Source organism: Bicyclus anynana, chromosome 4 (genome assembly GCF_947172395.1).
Source record: "Bicyclus anynana chromosome 4, ilBicAnyn1.1, whole genome shotgun sequence".
NCBI classification, from domain to species: Eukaryota; Metazoa; Arthropoda; class Insecta; order Lepidoptera; family Nymphalidae; genus Bicyclus; species Bicyclus anynana.
Genome location: NC_069086.1, coordinates 13,573,669 through 13,592,735, shown reverse-complemented (window position 1 = coordinate 13,592,735; position 19,067 = coordinate 13,573,669). Strand labels below are relative to the sequence as shown.

The following is a 19,067-nucleotide window of genomic DNA, read 5'->3' as shown; positions in this document are numbered from 1 at the left end:
TAATCATTTTAATTTTCATGCACTTAATGAAAAGGGAATGTCAAAACAACGTCGGCCCTGTTAACCCAGGTACCTATATTTCCGTATAAAAGTATATAGAGATGATAATTTGATCTATAAACAAATAACTGGTTAAATATTTGTCTTGATAAAAGTATGTTTCTTAAAAAGGTACCTACAATTTTTTATTACTCTTCTTGCTCAAAAAGTTCACCGGTGTAGAAAAGCGTAGAAGTAACATTTGAAGCTGTATTATTTTTTTTTCCCCGTTGGACAAAATAAAGATTAATTAAAAATGTCGTAAAACGTTGTAGCAAACTTTTTTTTGATTAAGTAATGATTTCCTTATTAAAGTAGAATTACCTATCAAGATTTTCTTTATGTACCTACCTATAAGTAAATTGCCGGGGGGCTAGGGTAGGCCAGGGCCAAGGATGGGCCTTTTAAGTCTTGTCTGTTTGTTGTGACTTTACCACTGGGTTTGAAGTATTTTTTTTTATTTTATCAAGCAATATTGTATTAGGTTTACAAAACGTAATTAAAATCTAAGAAAGTTATATCTAAGTAAGTGTCTTTCTTTCAATTTCGAACAAAATTACAATTACCAATTATTCAAGAATCGCCAAGTAAAATTTCATTTTCAACTTTTAAAACGGGTAGATCGGTATACGATAGTAGAAACAGTTACTAAATGTCAACATACCCATACATCATTTAAACGAGTTAAACTTTATCCGTATATCAGTAACAAATAGCCATATACGACACGCTAGCCTTAATTTGGCCGAAGCGAACCAATTACGAGCACATAGTGTCGCCAAGTTTCAGTAAAACGCGTCGTAAAGCGCGATATCCCGCAGCGAGAACGCTTTATTTTGCTATAAAAGCGTTTTATCCACGTATAAAAGCTTAAATCCGCGCGGAGCTTTCTCCCGCGGCAAAAAGAGCATTACCGCGGGCAGGCTCTCTCGGCAACATGGCCTCGGCACGCCCCGCCGGCGTCGGCGCGCCGTTGGCTGGAGCGCCCGCCCACCACCCCGCCTCGCCTGCGCCCGCCCGCCGCGCCGGCCCGCAGTCGTTGCCGACATCTCGCGACAGACGCCTGCGCGCTCGGACTCTCTCGGCCTGCACTCGCGGCTCGTCGCGGCGGAAAACTGTGCAACAACTGCTTTCATGGATTAGAGTTCTGTGCATCTGATACAAACACAAAGTGTACAACTACAAACAGTCATTGTGTGATGTTGAGCAGTAACTAGTGTCGGAACTTTGGAACTGTACTGTGATGAGACTGAGCCTGCTGTAGACACGACAGCGTGTGATGTGCGGGGCCCGGTGACGCAGCTCAGGCAGTCGCGCTGGGGGCCAGCGAGGTGGAGGTGGCGGTGGGCGGGTGGCGCGCGCGGGCGCTGGATGCGGCAGGAGCGGCGGCGGCGGGTCCCGGCGCCATGACGGTGCAGAGGGACGAGCGGGACCCGCGCGCGCCCCGGACCAGGTTCATGATCACGGACATCCTCGACGCCGCGCCGCGGGACCTCAGCGCGCATCGGGACTCCGACTCCGACAGATCCGCCACCGACTCGCCCGGTCAGTACCTTCGCTGTTTACAGAACCCTGTAACCACTCATACATTCTGATTTATCTTTTATAGGGACAATCAATCATATATTTGTATCAATTTTAGCAGAAGCTAAGAAGAAAATACTGTCTATTGAGAGTATGCTAATTTACACCATAATCAATTATTTTACAATAGTGATTACGATTAAGTATTACTTAGGTATACATATTATACAGTGAATTAAAATTCATTAGGTCAATAAATAAATAAAAAATATCAAAGAACGTTACATATTTTCCAAGGAATATTAAAAAAGTATAGGTACCTGTTGCCTATGCCATAATTGTTGAAAATAACAAAAGTAACTAAAATATAAATGAATCGTATCCTCATGAGCCCATTGACAACTTATTAGACTTTTAAAATAAGAGCTTCGAATTACTATACAAATGTGCTACTTTTATTATAGATTTATACTTACATATTGTCTTTAATTATTGAGTGGTTAAGTAAATAGGGAGCTATTATAGTTTTACCTAAGTAAAACTAAAGTTTGTTTAGATAAGCTAACTCAAACTTACTCGTACCTTCTCTAGGTAACCTGCTTATTAACCATGGTGTTCATTAAACGATAACTGCTACGGTATACCTATTTGTGAATTAAAAGAATGCATTTTTGTAATTATAATTTAAAAAAATACTAAGAAATAGTAGTAAAAATCTTATCTGCAAAAATGTTCAGATGATTTATTTAAATAATAATAATTAATATAAAAATTTGTCTCAAGTGAAAGAGTTTCCGTCTAAGAAAAGACATCAACGAGTTCAACGTCACCTTGGCTTATTTCTTAACATTAAAAAATAAAGTCAAACTCAATATATTAACATTTAAACACATAATCACATTTTTAAAATAAAGTCTTGTAGTAATTCTATTAATTAATTAATTGAACATAAAAATAAAGATCTGATTAGAACTATTTTAGAATTTAAACTATCCTGAGTACTTACCATTCATATTAATTAGAACTGTCCTTAGTGTAAATTTTCTTTAACTTTATTGTGTTGGTTCTCCTCTTGATTAAATTCGTATTGTAACTGTTTGATGTGAATATTCACATCCTAATCCATACTAATATTTGTTTGATTGTTTGCTTGATCGCGCTAATCTCAGGAACTGGTCCGATTAAAAAAAATCTTTCATCTAGATGCTAGATAGCATATTTTTCAAGAAAGGCTATATAATATTATCTCTGTATTCTTACGGAAATGATAACCACGAGGGTGAAACCGCGCTGCATCAGCTACTTTGGTACATAAAACAGTAATTAATTAATTAATAAAACTATTCGTGACAATTGAATTAATCCAATTATAATAGATTTTATATTCATAGTAAATTCATAATTTTTTTCATTTTGTATTGTAAAGAATGATAATTTTAAAGAGCAACTGTTTGTATACTAGTTTAATATTGGAAAAGTTATACAGGTAAATCTATAAATAATCAAAAATAATAGGCTGATGAATTGTAAAATAAAATGAAACTTTATAATATTTAGTTACTTTACATACCTGCCTAGTTAATCAAGAAAACATTAAATACTTAGTGCATTATTCGCGTGGTCTAATAGCAAAGTGTCCTAGACACATTTATTAGTTATTCTTACAGAACGATTAGTTGAATATTCTAATTATTTGATATTAAAACGGGCGTAATTGTTGATAGCGCGGCGAGCGGCGTCGCCCGCGAGTCACGCGATTTTAGATTTAGCGCCGCAGCACACTGTGCATTCAGCGATCAGTGATTTTCTACCCACAGTGATGTTTGATGAGGACCTCTCTTACAATGTACAAGGTTTCTAACTAGGATAGGCAGTATTAACTTGAGAATATGGGATTGTAATGTGTGTAGCAGTAGCGAAGGCTGATGTTTTTTAGTGATGCACGCAGGCGTTTATGGTAAAGATTGTAGAGATCATCATCATCGTCATCATCATATCAGCCGATGGAAGTCCACTGCAGGACATAGGCCTTTTGTATGGACTTCCAAACATCACGATACTGAGCCACCTGCATCCAGCGAATCCCTGCGACTCGCTTGATGTCGTCAGTCCACCTGGTGGGGGGTCGGCCAACATTGCAGAGATGCTGTGGTAATATTATATACCTATTTCGAGCGTATATATAGGTATCGTCTGTCCGTAGCTAAGGTTAGGTAATTAGGTAATAATATTTTATTGAGAGTAAAATATTATTTTAGGTAGAGTCAAGAGCATTCTTCTTTTTACCGGTAGAATTACTCCACCACGGCTTACTGCATGGACTGGTGACAAAAAGGCTGATTTTGTGCAAAAAATAAGCCATATTTTGTGCAAAAAATCAAATGCTAAATGCCAAAGCGTTTGATATGCTAGTTTTCTTCCCATAATTCCACGTGGGCATTATTTATATAGCTATTATGATTTAGCCTTAGATTTTTTATGTATTATTTTTTAATAATGTAACTTAAATTTAATTAAGTAAATCATTACCTTTTATTATTAATGAAATTAAGACTTCATTTTAAAAATGAATCAAATCATAAAAAGGAATCATAAAATACTGTAGAAAATGAAGGCTATAGAAGGTAAGGTCGTGTAGACACTGAAAGGGGTGTGGATTTTCATCCTCCTCCTATCAAGTTAGCCCGCTTCCATCTTTGCATCATGACTTACCATCAGGTGATATTGTAGTCATAATGTAATGCAATTATATTATTGTTCTTAGATACTATTTAAAATAATGTCATCAAACTCAAACTCAAAAATTATTTATTACATTATTAGCTTAGTATTAGCTTAGTTTACTTATGAAACGTCAAGTTATGTCATGATTTAATAGTTATAAGTAAAGTTGAAAACCTAAAATTAAATTTAGGAGGGTTGCAAACGCTCCTTGGTTCGAGAACAGCCAAGGTTTTTTTTTGATTATCACCATTTTACAAAAATATCTAAAACTAAGTACAAAACCGTGTTAGGTATGCACTTCAACACCAAGCTTTTTTATCGTTTATATAATCAATAACACTATAATAAGACATTTTCATAAGGTTGCGTTTAATCAACTGAAGCCGGAGGCTATTATGAATAGGTTTGAAAAATCGTTGATTCGAAGCTATCTGACATAGTGTTGAGTGTGCGACAGCCCTTATAAGGCGATAGAGAAGTAGTCATTGTTCCACTAATTAGGAAAACAATGGCACTTTCTTGAGTAACTATTATAGTATTGAACGACATCTATCACGAAAAAACTTAGCAAACTAAATACTTTATTCTGTTTGCAAATTAAATTACCAATTGTTTATTACTACTGCGAATCATTAAGAATCATAATAGCACCTATTACATGGAAACAAAGGGATTAATTTATGAACAAAGCGGTGCATGTGTATATCAAGTTGTATATAAGGGAAAAATTGTTATCAAATTCATAATGTATCCTCAAGTAACGATTTCCAAAAAGGAGGAGGTTCTACGTTCGGCTGTATGTATGTTTTTTTTAATATACGCAATGCACGTTGCTAGGTGAATGTACTAAGTTAAAATTTTAACTCAATCGTTAGTTGGTACATACCAATTCGCTAAGTAATACAGCCTATATAAATATTTATTATAATTTTTTTTTCGTGTAGTATCTACCTATATAACTTTTTCATGTATTTTTTATATGTATTATGATGACCTGCGGCCGTACCTATTACATATCTCGGTGTACCATTCAAATAATGAGTCATTACGTTTTTCATCGTATTTTCGTTTTTGTTGTCGTGTAACATAGTTATTTCTACGAAATAATCTTGACTACGCCATTTTACATCCAATGACAGTGATTTTTTGTTTTAACGACATGAATATTTCATGTAACATGAATATTTCAACGAAATTAAGTAAATACCGGTTTATTGTTAAAATAACGTTGCTACTTGCTAATGCCTAGCTACTATACTAATGTAACTTTACGTTAAATGAGGATAATTAAATAAAGTCCTTATAAAAACAAAGTTAGATGGTTGCAAAAATGAAAATATGATGAAAAACGATGTAGTGACTGATTATTTTAATGGTACACTAACATACATAATAACTCTGCAGATCTGATGAATCAGCTATTTTATAGTGTTTTATAGTGTTCATAATACGTGCTATTCAATCGCGGCGGCGGCAAGAGTGAAACGAACTGTCACCCGCACCATCTTTCATGAAACGAACTGTACCACCTACAAAGCTTACTTTGGAGCTAGATAGTGATGTGTGTATTGGACGTATATTTAACTAGCGGACGCGCGCGACTTTGTTCGCCCTTAGACTTCCTTAATCCAGCCTTCTTACAAAATTCGTTCGTAGTGGACCTCTGCTATCTATAAACGACCTCCCTGCCAAAATTCATCTTTGTACGTCAAGATGTTTTCTAGATTTCGTGATGAACGACCTTTCACATTTACCTATATATATATTAAGATTAAGATATTTTTATTTATTTATTATTTTACTCACGATTTTGACAAAATTATGGGATTTTCGTCGTTGTATATTTTGAACGTTTTCTCTGAACAGAAAAAGAAAATCAAGATACCTACAGTTAAGTTAGTGCTTGACCTTAAGCTTGGTAAATAAATGTTTCAACATGAGCAGTATCACAAACTTAATATCTACTTATAATATTGATAGTAAAATTTAGAAAGTCGATCGAGAAATAAATGATGTATGTTCGACCGAAATTAAAAAAAAAACACTAATTGTGCAATCGATCACCGAACTACGTAGGTATCAGTCGCATTAAAAATAACACCCGTGAATAAATGTCACACAAAATTTGTTACACTCACCGAGTCGCTGAGCGTTGTTACAAAAACGTTTTGGATCGTGTTACCTCCGCACCCGGCGTCGCTTGACCTTCCGAAGGTCGGCAAATATGATCAAATCAAATTTATATAAAACAAGTAGTAGTCAAGTCAAGCACATACTTAGTTTACAATTGCTTTTGAATCGTCAAGTCATGATGTTAAAGATAATTATCTTTAATTCGAAAGTCGAAATTTTCAAATTAAAGTTACGAGGGTTCCAAATGATTATTATCTGTGTCAATTTTATACATGTTTTTATATTAAGTTAATATGAAGAATGTAAAAAAAATTAAATCTCCCGACATCTCTCATCACCTTGAATTTAGCTAGAATAAATTTACCCAGAAATTTTATCCTTCATAATTTAAGAAAATCTTTGAGTTAGCTCATCATATCCGTTCTTATACTTAAACTTGTGGACTACCGTGACTTCGTCCGCCCTTAATTAGAAAATAAATAAAAAGCATGTTAACGGTCATCAAATAAGTGATTGTAAATGTTAAACAAATGGAGTGATTATTTCAACATAAAAACCTCCGGCTGATTTGTTTGTTTGGATGACTTTAAGAGTACACGCGTTGCGGCGGCGGTGCGGCGATGGATTGGTGTAGTTGTGTGCTGGTTATGCTCCCAATATTGATGGAGGCCCAGCTTTGTAGTGGGTCTTCAAAATTAGCTGATCATATCTATACTAATATTATAAAGCTGATGAGTTTGTTTGTTTGATTGATTCAATAATCTCAGGAATTACTCGTCCGATTTGAAAAATTCTTTCAGTGTTATATAGCCCATTTATAGAGGAAGGCTATTGGTTATACATTATACCCATATTCATACAGGAACGGGAACCACGCGTGTGAAACTGTGCGGCGTCAGCTAGTGGAAATATAACCAAGTCAAATTATTATCTTTATCATACACTAGCTGACGCCTCGCGGTTTTATCCGCGTGGTCCCCGTTCCCGTATGAATATGGGTATAATTTATGTGTATATAACCTTTCTCGATAAATGAACTATTTAACACTGAAAGAATTTTTCAAATCGGACCCCTAGTTTCTGAGATTAGCGCGTTCAAGCAAACAAACAAACTCTTCAGCTTCCTTTGTCTTTATCAAGTAATAAAAATCCACGTGCACTATATAGCGGAATAATAACTGTTTGTAAAAAATAAAAATACTTTATTAAACAATTTCAGCAAAGTTTGCTGCAAAAATAACTCTGCATTTATAAATAGACATTTTTTATTGTACAAAGTTAGTATAATCCAACGGAATAGCAGGTAACTGTGCATGTTTATTTCAAATGGGATACTTAGAAATAATATTTATCGCCTATTATTACAATTACGACTGTATGTAAAACGAACATAGCGTAAGATTTTCATTAATTAAAACAGACTCCGTGTAATCTTATTCACGGTGTTAGAATATCTCATTAATTTTTAATTTTACCGAGCTGGGAACTAATTATAGTATCTGAGACAAACGATCCTTATCTAGAATTAACTTTACAAGCTTTATGTTTAGCATTTTTTTAAAGATTATTGTCTAATAAATAGTGACTTTTATTTTGCAATTATAGATTTTCTGCTTCAAGAAATCTTTTTTTGTCAACCAAATTAATCAAACATTAAAAATGCACAAATGAAATTAGGGCACCACATTGGTGCTGGAATGGTGACCACATTTTGTAGTTAATTTCACAACTTTATAAAATTCAAACTGTGATAGCGTTGATTTTACAACCTAAAAGTCTTGGACATTCTTCTATTTCAAATAGCTTAGCAATTTTGGTCAAAGTGATTATTTATCATCATGGACGGTTTGAATATAAAGTTAGACCAACCGAAAAGAGATGCCTCTTTATCCTTATAAAGACCCATACAAATTGTATGCATCTTTATATGTGTTATTATTTTAAAAGAACTGTGATAGCCCAGTAGATACGACCTATGCCTCCGATTTTGGAGGGTGTGGTTTTGAAACCAGTCCATGACATGTACCTACCTAAAATTTAAAATTGGCTGATAACTATTATAATATATTCTTATATTTCATATAATCTGCTGTTGGAGGAAAAGTTAATTTATATTTCTTATTTTAACGGAATATTTTTGTCAGAATAATTTTTTAATTGTTATTTTTTTTTGATCAAATTAATGTTATTTCTATTTAGCTTAAATACATTTTTTAATCAGTTTCCTTTATTGTCTCAAATTGAATACACGTGTAAAAACTAGATGACATTACAATATTGTATCTATCGTTCTATCGCACTATCAGATAACGGAGCTGGTAGGTCATCAATGTATCTATTAAAAGCTTGTTTTAAAGAGATTTTGAATATGTTAATTAGGCTTTTAGTTCCATTATTCATACAATTACCTTGTGTCTCAATTTTTAACTTACAGGAAGCATCGTGTTAATGTCTCAGAAAAGAAGTTTGATATTCTGGCTTGAAAATACCATGAGCGACATTTTGGATTAGTTGTTGGTTGACTTTCAGATGTCGATCGGCGGATGCCATGGTTATCTCTGCAAGCTCAGAATACAGAAAACACCACAAGTCACTTTCAGCTGTCATTATAAAGCACGCACACAATGTCCTCCGACGGCCTCCGTGGCGCAGTGGTATGCGCGATGGATTTACAAAACGGAGGCCCTGGGTTCGATTCCCGGTTGGACCGATTGAGATTTTCTTAATTGGTCCAGGTCTGGCTGGTGGCCGTGGCTAGTTACCACCCTAGCGACATCCGGTACGATGTCGTGTAGAAACCGAAAGGAAAGGGATGTGGATTTTCATCCTCCTCCTAACAAGTTAGCCCGCTTCCATCATAGACTGCATCATCACATTCCATCAGATGGGATTGTAGTCAAGGGCTAACTTGTAAAGAATAATAAAATATGTCCAAAAATTGTACCTGTAAAGCACGTCACCAAAGAAATTACAGAAGGCTTATACTTTAGGCTTACGGCATTGTAGGAGAAAAAATAAAGTAAGAAAAATACATATTTAGGAAAAATAATTAAAATTGTCACACATGGCAGTGCTATTGTAGTGCTTGGTGTCAGTGTTTCGTACTACATTTCATTTGTGCACCTTCGAGTTAAGAAGCATCTTCAATCGAGCTTGAATCTGGACCTAATCAATGCCTTATTAACTGGCTTGATTGTAGTTAAGTGCAAGCAAAAATAGTAACTAGGTATAAATAAGGGATAGCTTTCTGCTTGTGAAGGTATCTATACTGTGCCTCTAGCCATGTGGCACGTCGATTCTCTTTCTACGAACGCTAACGCTTCGAAAACTAACAAAATGTACGGGAATGATAGATATGATCGACATCTTGATCACGTGACTGTATGTCATTCCCATATTTTTTTATTTTTCAAAGCGTTAGCGTTTATAGAAAGATAATCGACGTACCACATGGCTACAGGCCCACATATGTGTTCTGTCAATCATTAGTATATGAAATATTAGCTGACGCCGCGCGGTTTTACCCGCGTGGTTCCCGTTCCTGTAGGAATACGGGGATAATATATAGCCTATAACCTTCCTCGATAAATGGGCTATCTAACACTAAAAGAATTTTTCAAATCGGACCAGTAGTTCCTGAGATTAGCGCGTTCATACAATCAAACAAACACACTCTTTAGCTTTATAAAATTAGTAGGTATAGATGAGAATATCCGCCTAATACGTAACGTAAAACTGCCAGTCCTTCATCTAATAAATATTCTTCTTGTTATATTTCCACATAATCTTATTATTATTAAGATAATGCGTATAGAGTGCACCAATGTATATGAAACACTTGTGCACTGTAAAATTTTAAGCTATTCTGCAGTGCAAGCAATCCACAGGATCAATATCCCTAAATAGAACATTTAATAAATCATACAATTAATACAACAAGCCCATAAATTAACCGAGCTACTATCAACGTGTAAAAGCTTTAGTAATTTAAAAGTAACTCTCAAAATATCTCGAGTGAATGTTTAAGTTTCAATCGCATTATCCCGTCGACGATTTAATAGACAAGCCGATAAACTCGAAGCGTTAAATAAATTAAATAATAAAACTTATAATGGCTACGATAAATAAACCCGTTCGTACGCCGTCCCGAGATAAGTAAGCCCTTATAAAACGGACCAAATTAATCCTGCCTGAAAGGGCTCTCCGTTGAGCGGGAAAAAAATGACGTCATAATCAGCTTTTTGTCAAATGTCAAGTTAAGTTCGCTTTTTAAAGTTTAAATAGCTCACCTAATTCGTGAATGTTCAACGTGGCAGGCACAGTTCGCAGTATCGTCGCAAAATAAAGTCTTATAATTTAAATTTTGAATATACATAACTAATGCACAAAATGTATTTGCATTAATGAATATAATAAATACATATTAATAAAATACGTAATAATAGAGACATTTATTTACCATTTTAAAAAATAATTAGTGTAAATAAATATGTATGAAGCATACAAGGAAAATGTCGCTATTTCAGTACCTACAGATATTTTTGATTACACTATTGACTTAATTTATAAATTCAAAAACTGATTTAAATGTAGGTATAGTCAAATAGTTGTTAGCCTTTTCTTTGTTGAGCGCGAGGTATCTGCTGTAAATAATAATAGACAATTTCTTCTAGATTCTAGAATATAATAAACATATTTTCTATCAGTAAATCCTACTAGTTATTTCTATATACAATAAAGAAATCTGAAGAATTAATATTTCAAGTAGGTACTGCTGTAAAATTATTAGGTACATATTTTTTATACATGCTTGCCTGGCTGATGATAAAAATCTTTTAAAAACCAAATAAAGTCCTAATTACTATAACACTTTTGTCTCGATAAAAAATTGTGTAAAAAAACAAAGTAATCCAATTCCAAAATATAAAACAAATAATATTAGTAATGATTGTAGTGACTACGGACTGCATATTGTTAATAAATTCAATCTTTTCGACTATATGCCTTGACTAATGATTTTAACCTGTCAATTACTGTACACAACCTCCGCTCGGCGCAATTAAAACGTCCGCGTACAACTGTAAACATTACAAAGCTTCTCGCGTTTGTAATTAAAAAAACCCATTTACCGAGAATGTGAAAAATACAACGTTTATAGCAATTAGCGTTCATAATATGAAAACCCTACTGACATTTAATAAAAGTAATTAATCCCCGGCCATTAGCAGTCGCGGTCGCACAATTACTTCGATTACTTAGTAAAACCTATTTTTCTAACAAACAATTATGTACTTTGAATTTACCGCTATGTATGCTGATTTATTTAAAACTTTTATAAAAGATTTTGCTTTCTATGTAACTAAATCTCATTTTTTAAATAATATAAACCCACATCCACATTTACATTTAGCATGTAAGATATTAAGTATTTATAAATACCTAAACCTAAACCTATTTTTTATTCTACGGCATTAGCATATTTACAAATTAAGTTTTAAATTATAAGTGAACATAAATATTACTCGAACGACTTTGTGTAGTAGTTAAACATTATGGTGATTACGTATTTTGCAATTCAAAACACTTTTGTCCCGAACTGTACCTACTGTTACGAAGCCACTGGTTCGTTACTTGAAACGTCAAACGTAACCTCAAGCGCACCATCGCTAAGCTGCTTAGCATACCTTGTTTACCAGCGAATCAGTTTGACGTAAAACGAACTGTATAATCAAAGCAGTAGAGATTAAATTGGCCCCACGGATAACTTCGTGACTTTTGGCATCTCGATAAGCGAGAGGTGACAATTCTTTCATCGCGCCAAGTGATAAAATCAAAACTTTTTAGTTGTGACAATAAATAGATTATTGAAATAAATAGGCCCAGTTTGAGTTCTCACATAATACGGCTGCTATTCGCGGCTTTGTGTCGCTTTTGACAGGCGATGTGAGCTGTGAAATTGAGTTCGATTAAAAATATAAAGGTCCGTCTTAAGACCTTTGTGATTAGAGTTTTTTTTTTCGATAGGGATTATTTACAGTTTGATTTTGTCGTACTAATGTCGGAATTGTCAGGCCACTGCTTTTAATGAAACTTACTTATATTATAAATGTGAAAGTTTGTATGGATAGTAAGTAAGTAAAGAAAGAATGTATGGATAGTATAGGTACTTCAATTTCTGTTGCTCATCTATTATGCCAAAGAAGTTGAATGGATTCGCATGGAATTTGGCGCAAACACTGTAATATTTGACCTTGATTAATAGGTACATATGTTTTTTATACTTGTCTGTTTTTACCGCTAATCATCGAATTTTTTAATCGGATATGTTATTTTAACAGGTTTAGGTTAAGTTAACGAAGCGTGGACGCTTTATTTAACGGCATTTTTCTGAAAAATACATGAATTTCACTCTAAGTTGCAGCATGAATCGAAAAATAACAAAATATTTTATCTATGTATATTCTTCTAATAAGTATTAAAAAAACCTTACTAATACAAACCTTAGGGGCGACGTGTTGAAAACATATATAGGTATGAAGAAAATATTAACATGTATTTATACAAAGAAGTAAAAGATATGATGATAATAATATTTTCTATTATGATTTAGTATGTTTTATCTTTTGCTAAAATACTTTAAGCATATCATGCTTTTAAATACTTATATCTATTTCGGAATATAAAAAAATAAATATTAAAGTCAAATAAGAGTGAAGCTGCCGTGTAATATCCCTGAAATCTAAATATTCACATGAGTGGATCCTCTAAAAGTAACGGAAAATTCATAATTTTCCGTGCTATTTCATCTCAATAGGAATTCCAAAAGTCGGAGCCAAGTTGGAGTGTCCTCACAAGTATTATACGATACATTACGTAAATATGAGTCAGGGGATGTCCACAATTGACAAAGCCTTTGATTTTAGATTTAATTACATTTTGTTTAATTTAATACGTATATTAGGTATATACCTATTCCTCTCAATCATTTACTTAGTTATCCTTTTTTTATTTTTTAAAATATTTATAACCTATATAATACGAAACACTATTAAAAATTTATACAAAAATATCCGCTGGTCAGGGCTCCAGATTGAGGAACCTCCTTCCAATAAGCGCCGGCTCAAGCCTACCTACTATATTCGACCCTTCATATAACAGTCAAGCGAAAGCTTCTTACGGTTTTGGTCGAAGCTTTTTGGTATAAAATAAGACGATTGACTGATACGACTGTCGGAAATATAACAGTTGACTCAACATTCCTCATGGCGGTAATCAATTTAATATTTCAATTTGATTTCATGAAATTGAAAATTTTTAAAAACCCCAAATAATATTTCGGGGTCTAGAATAGTGACTTTTAAACACTTAATAGTGATGATATAAATTCTTTCTATCATCATTATTAAGTAAGCTGAATCAAAGAAAATTGTGTATTTTTATTCCAATTTAAATTTTATAAGAATCGGATTTCCCTGTCCCAATTTTCCCAAGCAAGCTAAGAACAGTTGATCAAGTGGTCTTTCAGTGCGTGGAAGTTAAAAATATTTACTTTAAAATACAATAAATTTACAGAAGAGATGTGATGAAAGATGATCCAATTTGAACTTGGTAAGATTTGATTAGCCATGGATACCGAGATTGGTGAAACGAAAACAAAGCATAAATATTAAATATTAGATTCGTAGACTTTGTTTTAGATTTGTATTTGTTTGTAGTCAACATAAGTGATAGTCATTAAAACAATTAAAGAAATTGTATTGTAATCTGTTTACGTAAACACATAATTACGTAGATTTTCTAATTGCTATCGTGGTAAAAATCGTGCACCGTGTTCTAGTATTGTTTTACAATAATTATTAAGTGGATGCAATCACTAATTACGGAAAAGATTGTAAACACTCTTCTTTATTTTTAAAGATGTAACATCTTATGTAAACAAGCTAATGTGAAACTTCTATCTCATCATTAACATCCCATATTCGTTTCACTGTTGAGCACGAGTCTCCTCTCAAAAGGTTAGGTCTCCACGCTGACCCAATGCGGATTCACACACATTAAGAAAATTCTCAGGTATACCTACAGATTGTTTTTCCTTCACCATTTGAGACACGTGATATTTAATCTCAAAAATGGCCTGAAGACTGAAAGTTAAGACGAACCTACACCCTCCGAATCAAAGGTCATATGCACTTTACACCATCACCAAGGTTTAAACTTTCAGTGTGGATTACTTACTATGTATTTTTTGGTAAAAAATTCAATAAACTTTTTGTTTACTGAAATTGAGTTAACAAATGCAATGTAGTATCGCAGAAATATACGAAGTGAAATATTTTAGGTTCTGCGAAGTTCATGATACATACACATTTCTAAATTTCGACTGTACGTACCTACTTAATTGGTACATAAGTACATAAACTTTCAGTTTTTTCTAAATTTTACTGAGCAGTCGAACGGTTCAGTTTTTTCTAATGATTTTGATTTTCGATTAGCTAAATCTGTACAGTTAAAACTGAACTGATCATAATTTATTTTCCTTTAGTTTTATACACTGTCTGTGAACTTTACCACTACAACCAACTCTTCCAAAAGTAGAAGATCTATACAAGAAAACACCTAATTAGAATTTATGAATAGATAACAACTAACAGTATAATAATAATGTTTAATTTCAATTAAAATCTTTTAGATAATAATTAATTTATAGAGGAACGAAAGTCGGTTACGCGGTTATGATATAACGCAGTCGCCCATTGTCTGCGCGCGCGCATCTTAAATGCCTTCACAAAAACCTACACGTAACGCGTCAGTTAATTAGCCCATAGCGAGTACCGGATTAAGGTAAACGGTAACACATGAGTATTTAAATCTCAATGCACGACTTTTTAATTACAGTAATAAAACTAGATATTAAAATAAATTAAATATTAAGACGAAATATATCTAACAATAAGTAGATACTTTTGTTTTATTCTTTACTGGCAGACGTCCGCGACTTTGTACTCGTAAGATTTAGTTTTTAACAAATCCCACGTGAATTAATGTAATTTTTTGTGATAAAAAAAATCTTCATGTTGCTCCATAACCTCCTTTTTTTTTAAATTCAATTTTTATATTTAAATTTTAATTAAAAATTAAAAATATACAAACATCAAAAACTCCTTGTAGTCCTTCTTGCTGCTATAAAATTTCAGCAAATTAAAAATGGAATGTTATACATTTTCTAGCAACCTCCAGTGATATTCTAATGCACATCTCAGCGCTAACCACAGCTATTTCATTTGAAGTTAATAATTATCTTAATTATCTATGTAAATAACATTTATGTACGCGTTTTTAAATTGTTTCATGCTCACATTAATACAATTAACTAAAAGTAGGTACCTACTTACAGTGTAAATAATATACAGTGCAAATACTACTGGATGGTTTTGAAACCTTTTCAGTAGTTAGTTCTCTTTTTATTTAAAGAGTATGTAGCATTATTGAGTTGGGTCCCTTTACTGGGTTATGCCACACATAACGGATATTGTCCTGACGATTAATAGAACAAATTGTGTTATGTGGCATAATTCTCTTATAAAGCTTTTTTCTTTATCTCTTTCTTTCTTTCTAGTATTTGCGTGGGTAGATAGATGTTAAAATGCGGCGAAATTCAGAGAGTAGTAAGAAGTTTTGTTTAACTCTGTATTTTGATCCCATGAGAGTAATTTAGGGTTAAACTGCAACCGAAAATCCGTTTAATAATTTAGAACAAATAAACAGACAAACTAATAAATATAAAAATAACAACTTTAAATACTAGCGGACGCCCGCGACTTCATCCGCGTGGAATAAAATTTTTCACAAATCCCGCTGGAGCCATGGCCTTTTTCGGGATGAAAAGTATGGACATGTCACAAAATCTGTTTCCATTCCATATTTCAGCCAAATCGCTTCAGTAGCCGCAGCGTAAAGGAGCGGGGTGAAAAGTAGCCTATGTGTTAATCCAGAGTAAAATCTATTTCCATTCCAAATTACAGCCAAATCGCTTCAGTAGCCGCAGCGTAAAGAAGGAATAAACACATTTACATACACGCACGCACTTACACACAAACTTTCGTCTATATAATACAAGCGGACGCCCGCGACTTCGTCCGCGTGACATTCAGTTTTTCCCAAATCCCGCGGGATCCATGGATTTTTCAGGGATGAAAAGTAGTCTGTATGTTAATCCAGAGTAAAATCTATTTCCATTCGAGCCAAATCGCTTCAGTAGCCGCAGCATAAAAGAAGAACAAACATACTTACACACAAACTTTCGCCATTATAATATTAGTGTCATTAGTGTAATGTATTAATGATGATCATTAAGTAGGTACTCGTTAGTATATATTTGATGTACAGATTTGTCTTGGTTAAGATTTTATATTATATACTAAAAATTCAACCTTACCATCAACTTACATACTTTTATTCATTCAATTTTATAAAGTTTTACAATAATATTAAAACTACGTACCTAAAAATCTATAACTACATATCATAAAAATTAAAAAGAAAATATACTAAATTTAAATTATATCTAAAGGCTCAGGCGTCGTAGAATTCGTCCGAATCGACGATCATAGGTAATATATATATATATATATATATATATTATATACTTAGGTATATAGATCGTTATCATTATCGCAACGCAACTAGTTTTCGACAATTAATTCGACAAATATAATTGCTATGTAATGTTATGACGCACGTAGTACAATCGCGATCAGCTTTTAGCATAACGAATAATAAAATAATAACCACTTATTTAAATTTTGTGGCATTTAAAATTATTTATCAAGATTTTGGCATGATTACTGCATGTTCTTGTAAGTGTAATTAAAATTTCGTTTAAGAAAAACTTACAATGTAAGATTCGGTAAATTAATAATAATTATTATTGTATAACTAACTACAAACTGCCGTGTATTTTTAGATTATTAGTAAAATATTGTGTGTGTTTTTGTCAAAAGAATACACTTTTTTATATAAGAACAAAATATAAAATATTTTATTTAAAGTTTTTTACCAACTAAATAAACAGACGATAGGTTGTTTATTTAGTAAAAGAATGTCAGCACAATAGAAACGCATTGTTACATTATTTTTCTTATGTACACACCACCTGCAGTGTAATGTCTTAATATAAGTTCCTAAGCCTAAGGTTGCCTGGTTGAGATCGCTACTAAGCGATAAGGCCGTCTTTTGTATTCCACTTCTTATTTTTCGCCATCTATTATTATTAATATAATTATTGTGGTATACAAATAAAGAGTAATAAATAAAAATAAATAAATAAGAGATACCGAGGCGTGCAACATCGAATCCCATTTCCGACAAAGACGTTGCTTAGCAACCACGCACAGACAGATAATAATTTAAAAACATGTCTCTGTTTTCCTAACGCTATCTACACCTTAGAACTAAAGCCAAAGTATTGTTCTATTAGTGCGATATAATTTTTAAATTAATAAAAACAATTATAAATGAAATATTTTTTATAGCTTTAAATATTACTTACAACTACATAATAAGCGAGGACAAACATAACTTTCTCTGTTTCTTTGACCTACTTAGTCTATAATTTATGTAAAGTGAATTTGTAACGCCGCTTTTTGATAAATTATTTTAGAGATTTTGATCTTGGAAAGATCGAGAAATACATAAAGATAATAATAGTACCTAATGTGACAATGGAAAATGCGCTTAAAACTTCGAATGATATCTATTTACTAACTAAAGAGATTTTCTTTATTACAAACCCTGCGGGAATAACGGATTTTCCAGGAAAAAAGTATTATTACGTATTAGTATTGTATTATATTATGTTAATATCATCCTAAATTTCAGCCGAATCAGGTTTAGTAATTGTGGAGTGAAAGGGTAATCTTAAACACACACACACACACACTTTGTAACTTATCTTAATAACTGTATAAAAATAACGAAAAAAATTAAGCAGACGTATTAACGCCTATAGATCCCAAAAAAATAATTTAACTAAAACACACGTAATGACACTCTTTTATTCTCCGGGAACGGCGACGTGCCTGTATGATTATAAAACAACAGTGTTTTCTCAAGTGTTAATACGATACTAAACACAATTAAAATGTCTGTCTGTCCGTCTTTTTGTTTGTCCGGGATAATCTTTACATCTCACTGGGAGAGGCAGCTATTGAGCAACATATAATATTATCCCGGAAAAACCCATCCATGGTTCCCTCGGGAAAACTAAATTTCACGTGAACGAAGTCGGGCGTCTGCTAGTTAATAATAAACTGATAAATATTATTGGTACACAATAACCTTCACGGTATTAAGACAACGAAACTATGAATGGATTAAAATTCAATAAATTGATATCTATTCATGAGGCCGCCTCGAGCACCATTCAATTAGTTCGGCACCTATGCGAAGGTCGATCATGCGCCTAACTAATTACAACTGCCTACTGGACCGTAGTGATTTTAACACTGTTGTGATTCGTTTTTGTGTACCTACCTGCTTAAATGAAGTTAAAGTAAAAATAAATGAAGATGTACGTTAAGTAATATTATTTTATCAGCTCTCATATAATAATAGGCTAGTTGACGCTTTTTTTTAAATGGTCTTAAATA

General features: G+C 33.1%; 1 protein-coding gene across 1 annotated transcript in view; it reads left to right on the top strand.

Annotated features, from left to right (window-relative positions):
- Nucleotides 1-1,064: 1,064 nt before the first annotated feature.
- LOC112051348 (homeobox protein B-H1-like) overlaps nt 1,065-19,067 on the top strand; it is a 51,440-nt gene continuing 33,437 nt past the window's right edge. The window contains exon 1 of the mRNA XM_024089951.2: nt 1,065-1,584. Coding sequence (XP_023945719.2) covers nt 1,446-1,584 — 139 coding nt within the window. The 5' untranslated portion in view covers nt 1,065-1,445. The remainder of the gene's footprint in view (nt 1,585-19,067) is intronic.